Source organism: Anser anser (genome assembly GCF_964211835.1).
Source record: "Anser anser genome assembly, chromosome: 3".
Taxonomy (NCBI): domain Eukaryota; kingdom Metazoa; phylum Chordata; class Aves; order Anseriformes; family Anatidae; genus Anser; species Anser anser.
In genome coordinates this window covers 54353327-54366046 of record NC_139722.1, presented here as the reverse complement: position 1 = coordinate 54366046, position 12720 = coordinate 54353327, and the positions used below count along the sequence as shown (strand labels likewise).

General features: G+C 42.7%; 2 protein-coding genes across 2 annotated transcripts in view; both read left to right on the top strand.

The window, feature by feature from the left end:
* MCM9 (minichromosome maintenance 9 homologous recombination repair factor) overlaps positions 1-2645 on the top strand; it is a 46947-nt gene extending 44302 nt beyond the window's left edge. The window contains exon 12 of the mRNA XM_083828732.1: positions 425-2645. Within this exon, the coding sequence (XP_083684858.1) occupies positions 425-1976 (1552 nt within the window). The 3' untranslated portion in view covers positions 1977-2645. The remainder of the gene's footprint in view (positions 1-424) is intronic.
* Positions 2646-2784: 139 nt separating this feature from the next.
* LOC310896449 (uncharacterized protein) overlaps positions 2785-12720 on the top strand; it is a 31975-nt gene continuing 22039 nt past the window's right edge. The window contains exon 1 of the mRNA XM_083828754.1: positions 2785-11786. The gene's annotated coding sequence lies outside the window, so the exon portion shown is untranslated. The remainder of the gene's footprint in view (positions 11787-12720) is intronic.

Genomic DNA, 12720 nt, shown 5'->3' with positions numbered 1-12720 from the left:
GGTAACTCATTTGAGGCATTGCCTTTCTCAGGGTAAAATCTGGTTGAGGTTCTTCTTCTAGAAGATGTGCTTACAGAATTTGTAATCCTTAAGGGGCTCTAGCAATGGCAATTTGTTGTGCAAACCTGTTTTGGTTTAGTGAGATTTCCCAAGGAAATGAAGTTTACGTGGTTGCGTTCTCTGTCCATCTGCTTATCATCCGTTGGGGACACTAAATTCTGTCACTTAATATAGAAGTTGCTGAGAGATCAAAATGTCAGACTGCAAAACCAGCTTCTGAAGCTATATATAGAACTTAGTAATTCAGTTACTTAACCCAAATCCTTTGTAGTTTTTCATCATTCGTACATACTAAGCAGCACTAAGGCAAATAAATAAATAAATAAAAATAACTGACTACTTCTTAATCTTTTTCATTCCATAGATTACAAAAAGAAAATTCTTGCCAGCTACAACCTGAAGAAATAAGTTTTGGTACTCCTACAGGATGCTTGGAAAAGGATACATTTGAGTCAGAGCAAATGTCTCAGTCAGAGCCTTCAAATCAACAAAGGAATAGCTCCAAGCCACAGCCCTCTTTACCCAAAGGCAATGGTGACGGGGAAATACATCTAGAACCCTTAGGCAACCGAGCACCTGATAATAACAAAGGTACAAACCACTTGATTAAACACAGTAAAAGAGCTGATGGCAGCCTGGCATGGTTTGACAGCCTGGAAGACAGCAACACTGATGCTGAAGAAACTTTTCAGAAAAAGTCTCCACTGCCCAAGATAATCTCAGATAAGTTGGCTTCAAAAGCCTCGTGCAATACCTCCTGTTCAGAAGGAGGAAGTTCTTCAATCCTAAGGAAGGGAAATGGAGCGAGAGAATCACAAACAACTGTGAATCTACATGCTCCCTTGGAACAGGACAAGGCTTCCAAGGTAAGCAGGAAAAGGACTGAAGAACATGAATGTTTTTCTTCAGAAGCAAATACTCGAGACCCAGCATCACCAAGTGCTGATGTGCAGGATTCAGTTGTTACACAACGGGTTTCTAAAAGGTGGCAGAGACTGCACACAGAGAGATCACATGGATTCTTTACCAGCACACAGGACCCTGAGGCAAAGGCCCTTCCCCCAGCATTACCTGCATCTGGCCTGCTAGATCTTTCAAGTGATACAGACTCTGTGTTGGGGGAGGAAAAAAGCAGTGTAGCTGCAGCAGCCAAAAATGCAACAATTTCCATAAGGAAACGAAATAAAGGTCAAGTAGAGAAGGAAGCAAAGGCAGTAAGTTCCCATGAGCCAGAAATCATTGACAGTGAAAGTCCTCCAGCAGCTAAACTAGCTAAATTTTCTTTCAGACCAAGGACAAAACTTGATCATTCTTCCGAGAAGAAAAATGCAGAATTTTCTCTTTTTCAGAGTGAAAATATTACTAAGCCTGGAGAGCAGCAGCCAGAAGAGTGCTGCCCCCCTGAGAAACGCAAGATGACATTGACCCGCTTAGGAAGAAAGAGTATGGAAAAGCGACCAATAGATAATAAAGGGAATGAAGAGCAGCAGAGTCAGGCCTCAGAGAAAGAGATCAGAGGAAATGCAGCGGTACGTTCTGATGTCAGCTTTAGTGCTGTGTCATCTCCACCCACTGAAAAGGGAAGGGAGGGAGAGGAAAAGCTTGGTGGCCCAAGCACAGAGAGGGTGTGCTCAGGCACATTAGAAAAACTGTCCAGGTTCTGCTTTGCATCACGTCCTGACTCAAAATCAGAAACTCCACCTACTGTTAAGAATGACACTAGCAACAAGGGAAGTCACAGCCCGTTGCTGCAGGTGCATGTGAGCAATCCGAGCAAAAGGAAGAGTTTTGCACTGGGAAATGCTAGTAAAGCACGTGTGGTTGCCCAGAAACCCCTCTTCTCGATAGCAGAGCTAGATGATGCTGCATTAGATTTTGATTGGGATGAAGAGGTTAGGAAAATTCCAAGCTCGTAACATGTATATCCTCCACATTTCTGAAGATATGGCTGTTCTGACTCTCCATCCTTCTATCAATTGTATCAGCAGCACCTGAAGTTTACAAAGCATTTAAAAATAATCATTCTGGACCTCTGTGGATGCCAATGAACATACATCCTTTAAGGGCTGCATACTTCACATCAGCTAAAGGCTGCATATGCTGCAGGCCTGATGTGACTTTCGGTTTTTCTAAACTTCCCAAGACTGCTTATGTCAGCTGATTTTTCTGATTAAGCTGAAGACTCACACGGTTATGTTCATGTGTACAGAGTACAGCAACACTTGCAGAAGAGCAGGTTTAATTGACTGTTGTCCTTTATTTTGTGTAACAGTTGGAACTATATATGTGACTCAGATTGTCCTTGTAAATGACCATGCCACTTTAGAAAAATTACGATGCTAAAGCTACGCTATTATGTTTTGTTTATCTATATATAAGGTTTGTTTTCAGTGTAGGTAGCAATGCTGTAATTTCTCATCATGCTCTGGTGAGTATTCCTATATTATCAGTATCATGACAATTTTGCTACGTCTGGTTACTGCGCTCCTTGTCACACTGCTGATGTTGAAGACGTATCTAGGGCTTTTTGTTTCTCTTTTTTTTTTTCCTTTTTAATTTCAGTTTTAAATACATTGGTTGAGGTATCTGTGTCTGTATTCTGGGTCATTTTATCAAAACCCATCTCTGTAATAAACATACAGAAGATATTTCAGGTGACTGGGAACCCTCAGTAACCAGGGTAACTTCAAGGCAGGCCTTAAGCCCTGGCATCTAAGCTACACTGCAAACGTAACTGCACAGTGAACAGCTACCCTAATGTGGCTTCATTCTACCTCAGATAATGTTTAGTTGACTATTTTAATTATGATTAGTGTTTTAGTACATCTGATACGCATTTCATTGTCGGCATGCTGTGTTCTATGCCATTCATTTGTCTAATGGGAAATTAATCTCCTAATGCATTACATGCTTACAGAGAAAGGTAAGCGTTAAATTTCGTTCAGTGACTTGTCTGGTATGATTCTTTTGTGCTTGAATTCTCCACAGAATATTCTTGCTATTACCTGCAAGGTAAACAGAGAGTGGAATGGTTGCTTATGGCACAGTAAATCCTTAGAGAGGCTTGCTAGCACAAGGAAGGTCTCGTTCCCTCTTGATTTGCTTAAAATTAGAAGTAGCTCCCTGAAACCAGGTGAGTTAAAATACTGTAAAGTGTCTGGAAATGGGGGAGTGATAAGGCCCAAGGTACTTCAGTGTGGTACAGGGAAGTCATGAGAATGGGAATTGTAGCAGTTGGCTTACTGTTAAGAGTTCAGGAAAAGGGCATAGACAATATTGCCCAGGGTGGTTGCGTAGTAAGTAGCTCCTCCAACACAAATGCAACATCAGTCAAAAGAAGTGGACTTTACCCACGTCTCTCCCAGAGCACAGAGCCCCCCAGTCCTGTTGCTTTTCACAGAGACCTATGCCAGGGTGAGGGTGGCCTGCGCTCAAGGTCCTTCTGCCATTGAAAACCAAATGCTTCCTACTGGATGCTGTGTCTACACTGCAGCTTGATCAAGAATCCAGGGTCAAGAATCCCGGAGCTGTCAATGTTAATGATGGTCTTCTTACTTTTCAGAGGCCAGCTAAAGGTGCAGTTTTTCATCACCACTGCAGATGCATCAGGCCTTTGCATGGTGGTCTCATTTACATGTGGTGGACATTAACAGCTGGACAGCGCAAAGCCAGAACATAGCTACTGGATCGCAATAGTGAAGCACCGCAAGTTTTATTTTTCAGGCATGCAAGATGATAAAAAAAAAAAAAAATCAATCCACTCATGCAAGTTTTACTCATCACTTTCCTATAAATCAGTAGCTAGGACCTCATCTAGTGTACTTTGCTATGTAAAATTAGATGACCAGCTGCCCTCAAGAACTGCAAGATCTTTTCTTAAACAAACTTCTGTGGGAGGCTGGTTGACTTTTCTTCTCTCTGTCCAGTGGAAATCAGAACTCCGTTGAAAAAAAGTAGAGTCACAGTGGCAAAAAACGGAGCCTAAAGTCAAGCTTAAAATTTTCTTCTTATTCTCTATGCTTACGTTGTGTTTGAGAATGTTCTGTTCTTTATTTTCTTCTTGTCTCAAAGTTGTTGCACTGTAAGGTCTGCCTGAGGGCCAGGAAAACTCCACAGTGCATGAGAGCAGCTGTGTTTCAGGAATGCTGAAATGCCTTGTACTGCAGGCAGATACCTTCCTTACTAGTGAAACGCAGTCCCGTGAAGCCAGGGAACGCTCAGTTAGCAACAACTGTGAGACCTGGGCATCCAGATTTCCTTGGTATCCTCAGACCTCTGCACAGATCATTGCGATTGATTGAACAGAAGATAAACCAAGTTTATTTTTCACAGATGCCAAATGTTTCCTCTAATTCAGTGGGACTCAGCCTGGAATACTGAGGTGCTGTATGTCAATTTTTCCAGTCACTAATCACACTTGCGGTCCAGTTCAGCAGTCTGGCTGACAAAATACTGCTAAATCCTTTTTTTCATTAATCTTTTTTTGAATTGAAAACTGCAGATTATGTCTTTTAAAGCACAACGAGCAGAGCCACGAACAGCTGGCAGCCTGTTGGCTAGATCCCTTCGGATAGTGTGGCAGACGTGCCTGGTGCCTGATGGGCTCAGCCTGCTCAGCACACTGCCAGGCTTTGGGAAACACCTTAGAGCAGTCCAGCCAAGCAAGGTGTGTGCATTGAGGTGTTTGATTTTGGAGGAGGCCAAATGACTGAGCTCTTCAGAAGGCCTGCTGAAATTCCCTGCCAACACAAGATAGTGCGGCTAGAAAGGGCCTCTGATACTTATTAGAGAACAAAGCCAAGAAGGATAAAGAAATTCCTTGGCATCTCAGCTCCTGCTTAATGTGGGCAAATTAGCCCACTTAAGTCAAGGTTTTCACTAGTGGGTGCAATCTCTGTACGTTCATTCTTTTGTGGTGCCGTTTGTGAGGCCTGATTTGCAGATGTCCTGAGTACTCGCAGCTGAAGCTTAAATCAAGGAGATGTGGGAGGTGGAATGTGATTGTAATTCTGCTCCTCTGTCTTCGGCTCTCTCATGTTCTTAGCTGTGAGATGGTCCCTTCAAGAAGCGGCAGTGAATGCTGTCACTTAAGATACTCTGTGTCAATGAGACAAAGCCAATGGCTGGGTTGCTGTCTACCATTTAGATGAGTTTTAGGTATCTAAATCCAAACACACACTGCAGTATTGAGGCAAACTGAATCATATCATTCTTTGTAGTACATTAATGGTTAATCATTTCTGAGGGATAATACTTTAAAGAATAAATCGTTAAGAAGATAGTTGTCTCTTCAGGTTCCCCTCATTAGAAGTAGTCAGTGTATTACTTTATGAAATGGAACCATGCTTCTTTCTTGAGCAGAGTGTTTTGAAGTCTGAGGGATCTGCTTCTCCCTCAATATGATGTGAGAAACTGGGAAAGCAAGCCAAAATGAATTACGAAAGGATAGTACAAACACCAGTCGCTCTGAGGTCACCCTGGAACACCACTTTGGCAGCTCTGTTTTCCAGTTTGAAGCAAGGAAGAGGCACAGGGACGTTCCAGTCAGCGTGGAGAAAAGGCCACCTTTTCTATCTTAGCAGGAAAAAAAAACACAACTGTTGCCCATTCAAACTCTGTCTGCAAAGAGGTCACGCAAGTGTTGGGTAAGTAACCAACGAATAAATTTGGAAGAGCAGGTACTGCTGAGATCTTTCTCTACCAGGCCGGTTGAAATACTACTGTTGCTTCTGAAATACTAGTACTGCTTCTGACTCATAGCGTGAACTCTGAGCATTGAAGGTAAATGAGAAACACGTAGTAAGAAGAAAATGATACCTGCTGTGGATTTATGCTCTCCCTCACTGTTGCCATTGCTACAGAGCATATTTATCGTTGCCTTGGCAGGACACATTGCTAACTCCTTTCCTTTCCCTTTTTAAACCAAATTCCCTCACAAACAATCGTGTTCTAATGTTTTTGAGCTACGAGAGGCCTGTGATGGGAGGATTTAATCCATTACAGCAGTGGCAGTCTGCTGGGCTAAACGAAAGATGAATTTCCTCTGAGCATGTTGTGCAGTCAATGGGCAGATGAGTCACGTCTCGTCACCTGCCTTCCTGGAGAGGCACAGAGCCCTTATCTCCTTCACGTTTTAACACTTGCCTCTCTTGGTATGTGATGCAAGCCTTTAAAAACACATCCAGTATGTCTTCTCAGAGTGACTATATACTGATACATATTAAACCAATTATTAGTGTTGAATACACTGGTATTTTATTAAATTGGGTTTTATCTTTGTGAGTCTGATGCATTAAATGTGAATAGATGTTGCTGTCTTAAAATCCAGCTGAACAAAGCCTTACAAGTCACGGATTCTAGCAGCATGTTGATCAGGTCCTTGTTTGTGAGCAGCATGAAGTGCTGGTGCTAGATATTCAGTGGCCAGACTCCATTGCCTCCGCTGAAACCAGATTACGTCACGTTAGCACGGGGCAGGATCGAGTTTTTACTGGCAGCTGTCCCATAAATAGGGTTCTCCCACGTGGCCCACGCAGACATGCTGGCGAGTCAAAGGGAGGAAGAAAATGACAAGCTCAGCAATTTAATTGTATTTTTATATTATTTAATTCTACTTTTGTGATGGGAAAAAAAAATCGCTTCATCATAGTTCTCTTAATCCTCCTGCACGGCACTGTTGCTGGGGAAGGCACTTTGTTACCTACACATGGGAACTCAGTGCCAGGTGAGACAGGTGAGGGCGTACAAGATGTCAGCACAGTCTTGACTAATATAAAACAGGACTTCAGTGGGACCCATGACCCTCTGGAGCTGGAGCCGAGACAGGATGTTCTGGACTGCCATCAGGTGGCTCTGCTTGGTGCCTGAATCACCCTGTTTGTCAGTACAAACTCCCTTGGGAAGGGAGAGCCGTGAGTAATTTTGCTCTGTTCTTACCAACATCGCTGGTCGTGTTACGATCTCTCTGACGGTCCGTCTCCTGCACGAGGTGGCAGTATGAGAGAAAGCAGTTGTTTTTCAATCCTATTTCCTTGTAATGATTTTGCCTTCTTTATCTTAAAGAGTTACGCTATTAAATTGCATTTAATAGTCAGTTCCAATCCTTCAGGGTTACCTGGAATTCTTCCTACAGACAGCAGGATACGTGGGCATTTGTAACCGTTCAGGATCTTACAGCACTTAGAAGCACCAAGCTGTGGTTCGTGACCTTCTCGTAGTCCGGTGTTGCTGGAGGTGGTTGGCGATGCTCTATCAGGTACGGCCTGTGGTTGCTGCCACTGGTTCCTCACCCTCGCCTTGATTACTTGCCACTGATGTAGCCTCCTCCTCGCCTCATCCCCTTCCTTTCAGGTCCTTGTTGCCTACTGTCTCTGCAGCTCAGGACTGTCACTGCCTGTTCCTGCAGTGCCAGTGGGGTCCTCCTTAATACTCCCCTGGGAGTGTTACCCACATTATTTAGAGCACTTCTGGGGCTGATACTCAGTTCCTAAGCTTGTAAAAACAACCTGTAATATAATAAGAATCACTTGACGTGTAAACATCTTACAAAACGAGCCTTGAGTTCCTTCCCAGCATTATGAAAACATCAGACATGACACAAAAAATGTGGCAGGAGACAAACTGAAAAAGATAACATGTGCCATGTGTATCAACTACTCTGCTAACACATTCTTGTGCTGTCAGATAGTCTTATTCCAGTTTATGTGCCGTTTTTAGTTCTAAATAACTAGTAAGCAGAAAAAAACCACAACGCTGTATGCCTGAGTTTGCTTGTTGCTCATGTTGTTCTCAGGACAGTTGTCTGAACGTCACGATTCTTGTAAAATATGTACATTAATGTGTTAAATATCATAATTAGACATGTACCACTATTATAAAACTAAGTGAACTAAAGCCCAAAGGCAAAGCAAAGTCAGTATAAGCAGAACTGAAACTTCTAATTAATGGATTCAATGTGAACAGATCTCCCAAGTGAAGACATATAACACCACGTTCTAGAGGGAATGTATTTATTGATGGGGAGATGAGGTAAACAGAGTATTAAGTGCTCAGTATTTCATGTGAATGAGGCAATAGCTTCATTAATAATGAATGCTAATTATGTCATCTCCCGTAGGTATCTGATATTCCCTGGCTTATCAATACTTTCCTTCCTGTTAGGCAGAAGAATGTTAATAGCTCCAAGGGATAACATTGTCCTTTACTGAGTAAAGAGCACAGCCATTTTAGAAAAGACTATCAAAATATGTCTATCAAATTTGATTCTTCTGAACAAATATGCAGTATTACAATTGCTCACGATAATTTGTGCAATATAGACCATATGCATATTGCACAATATTGTAAATATTGTTGTACGAATAAAATATATTCCCTCAATGCAACTTAGGAAGAGATAACCTTTGGAGCAATGACATTTCAATCAGTAACATTTCCTAATTTGAACTCAGTAGTCATGAGGCAGTTACAATAGGGTTGTGTGAAAAGGCAAGTGAAGTGTAAGAAGTCCCCAGCAGAGAAGCTCGTACAAGCAAAACCTACATGACTGCAGTTGCTCACAGTGTTTGGCACATTCTGACTAGCATGTACCAGGTCCCAAATCACCCCGTTGGCACTGTCAACAACATAATTCCGTACTTATTGGCAATTGGAAGGGGTCAAGAGCAGTGGAAGCTGCAAATTCCCAGATAGAGCTACCTCCCATGTTCAGTGGCATCCTTATGTTGCCCGTCCTCACTGCCAGATACCAGGTGAGCACAGCACGTATTTCCAGAAGTGTCGCTGGCCTTTGTCCTGAAGTGTTCTCCATCTCCATTCAGTGTCCTTTATTTGCAAGGCACCTACTTCCATTGTTCATCCATCTAAGCAAAATGCCACACAGAAGAGTAACAACGCCTTCGTGCCCTCAGCATGAGAGCGATGAGTCAGCCGCTCACACAGCTGCATCTGCTGCTCTGCTTCCAGCCCGGCTTGGTGGTCTGGAGGCAAGGGTCGAGGTCAAGGAAGCTTCACTCCCACTGTGTACTACTGAAGGCCAGCAACTTTCCTCCACTCCTCCCCTCCGTGGACATGTGGAGGCGTAAGAGTGCCTGTCTTTGCGCGGGAAGGTGTAAGTGGTGTCCGCACACCAGAGCTGTGTTTTTTGAAGAGGTTCTTGCAGGTCACAGACTGACCTCAGAAGGCCAGCTGCTAGGAGAGACAGCCACCCACTAACAGCTCCGAAATCCTACGGGGGAGCGCTCTGCAGTGGAGAGGAACCCAGAGCAACGTGAGATGCCGGTTGACACAGCCCCTCGCACGTCGGTGTCGGCATTAAGCGATGTGCTTCAGCACAGCCCGTGGAGCTGGACCGACATTGTCCTGCCAAGACAGCCGACGTGCCCAGAGCCTCTGCTCTGAGGCTCATGGCAGTACAGCCTCGCTGCAGCTGGTGCTCTTCTCTCAAAGTCATAAATACTGGATTTACACAACCAGGCTCAGCTTTCAGTCTTAGCAACACCCAGAGATAATTATGCCGATGGGAAAACTCAAAAATATTAAACATGAAGGCTAAAAACTGGAAGGTAAATAAAAAGTTAAATAAATTCTTGCACCAGAGGAAATGCTGAGAGTCATCTAGTCTGTGTTTGTAGCCAGAGGTAGGATAAGCTACACCTAAACTTTGGCAAGTTAACATATTTTTTTTGGTAAAAAATATTTTGTATAGTATTTGGCTTACAATTTCTGAATACTCATGATTGACAGCTCTGCTCTATAGCTAGTGATCAGCAACATGACTGAAAAGTCTTTTCCTTCTTTAAATAAATAGCAAAGATCCAAGCCAAAATTTTAAATACACCATAAAATCTTAGGAAGACTGAAAACTTTAAAATCACTGCTGGGTCATTCCAATTCCTGTAAGAATTGTAAGGAGTGTTTCCAATGACTTTAGCAGGATCATTTTCTAATGCCTTTCACTGGATTCAGCTCAGCAGCATGTAGTTATGAGTCCATTATCCAGTTACCAACATTCAGAACTAAGTAGCCTTTTAGTCTTTGGCAGTAAACCTTTTATTCCGGCAAACTGGAATTAAAAACATACCATTCTCTCAGTGAACATAGAGAAAATATAAGGGATTTTTTTTTTTACTACTTTAGTGATTTAAAAATGTAAGTTAAATTTCTCACAACTTTAAAAGTTCCATCTCTAATTACCTCTAAGAGGTGTCACTGAAAAGATGATATAATCTTCTGTACTTGTATCTGAAATGATGTTGTTTCGTTAAGTGCTATCTTGATTTAATCAGCCGCTCCTGTAATTACATTGTGGTTCTCCCATTAGTATTTTTCCAGTCTCACTGAGGGGTGTACACCTCCACTATTTGCATTTTTATAGGCTTAAGTTTGTCGGGCAAACTTCAGGTTGGTTGGATTTTTTTATTTTTTATTTTTTTTAGCTTAACTTGAAAATAGCGTGTTAGCCACAAGAAAAGAGGTAGAAAAGTTCCAGCATCTATTTTCAGACACTTTTAATCCATTCTGAAGATCCTTGAGCAACATGAAATCTTACATTTTAAAGCTAAAGCTTTAATTTTTTTTTTATATTAATTCTAAAACACTTGAAGTAGAAAACCATAATTTTTGCAGGGGAGATTGTTGCATGCAGAACAAATGCATATCCCAGAAATGCTTTAGTCTCAGATTTGTTGCCATGGCCTTTGGAGGCTATTCTGTAAGACCCCTGTAATAGCGTACCTGCTGCAAGCCACGAGCCTATCAAAACGGAGAGGTTTGCTTTATTCTCAGAGAATTTGGATTAACAGCCCCAATCTTAAAGGCAAAGTGAGCCAATGTATACAACCCTCTCCCCCTCAAATTCTCTTTGAAGATCATGAGGATAATGAAGCTTGAACAACACCTTGGATGTACGCTGTTCCTTGTGTCTGACTGTATTCTCTGTCATCTGTTTGGTTGGATTTTAGCACACACATTGCTAAATTGTGTCGTGTGGCACCTTGAGCCTGGCTGCAGCTTCAAAGGGCAGGCGTGGAGCTCTGCGGTGCCGTTTACATGCAGGACGATAAGAAACTACTCTGAGTAAAAACGAGGGAGGTTCTAGGTCACATAACACTTAAATAGGGTATATAAAGGAAAAGTGTAAAAAGTTGTACTTAATTCCTTGGTATTGTGTGCGTGTGATTTTGCACAGCATTTTCACAGTGTCTTCTTCACATTCATGTTGTTTATACTTGGTGAGGCAGCCTAATGCATATCAGAGTAGGCACAGAGCATGAATGCACATATATTAGCAATTCATGGAAGAATGGGGTAATAGGGGCACGTTTCTAGTAAATATTTGTCTGCACACACTACGCATTTGCAAGTCCAGTAAACTAGACTTAGAAGAAGCCTTTCCTCTCCTTTTTAGAGGAATGGCATCAAACATCACAGACGTGCTCTGAGAAGCAATGTATTCACTTTTCCCTTTTTCCACACAGCACATGAAATAAATTATGTGATAACCAGCAGCTGGGGAGAAGGGAGAGCGAGCCCTTTGGAGTGAAAGTCGATCCTGAACCAGCAGAGGGAGCTCCACAATGCGAATTCTTTCTTTTGCAGAGGACAAGGGCCTTGGGAGATGGATGCTGTGAGAAATCCTCGCTGGCCACTGAACGCCCTGGCCGTCTGTGCTGCTTCTTCCCAGGTCCCAGGAATCACAACAGCAACCTGACATCACGTTTCTTTGGGTAGGAGTGCTTTTCTGACATGCCTATCATGTAATTTAAAAGGTCTCCCTAGTCCGACTGTTTGCTGAAGAACTAATCCTGGTATAACTGTAAGGTCTTCTACCTATAAAATGATGCGCTAAGCTTTTTTTAACATACTGTGCAGCTGAACTGTTGCCCTTGTTACCTGAATCCCTTGCTCTTAACAAAGACGCCACAATTAAGAGCCAGACTGCGACATTAAATGGTCTCTTCCAAGCTAAGAGGTATGATATCTCAACAAGGTGCCTGGCTTGGGTCACGACATGTTCTATTATTTTTAGAATTAGTTCCAATGCGATGGGTGCCAGGACACTGAAGGGACCTGGAACTTAGGGTCAGCTACGGAGCGCTTCCTTCACGAGCAGGCCAGCTTTGAGCAATGTGCCTCCACAGCCCTCCCTGGCAGGGACTCCCAGACTTGGACCCTTTGGGCGTTTCACTTTCCTCAGCTCAGGGGTCCTGAAAACCAGCACGGTTGTGGAATGAGCTGCTTGGTCTCTCTGGATCACTTTGCTAAAAGTAGTCATGGACTGCTTCTGCCTCTAATTCCTTCTCTCTACACAAGGAGCTAGAGAGAAATTAAATACCCTCTTAGCGCAATGTATTATCATGGAGAGCCGCACAACTGCAAGTTTCTTGTCATTAGTGTTGAAGGCAGGGATGGCTTCGGTATCTCTCGTCCTTTCCTCAATAACACACTTATACATTAGCATAAGCATTAAGCTGATTAGCATTGGCTTAATTGGTAGCAAACCAGGTTTGAGCTGAATGTGCTTGAAAACTCTTCCTTCTTGAGTACTGTTGTGAGAGGCTCTCTCTGTGAAACAGGGAAAAGTGTTTTATTCTCATTCTCTTTTACTGTAGCAATGCCCAAATCTTTCTGAATTATAAACAAGCAAACAGCTTTGATCAA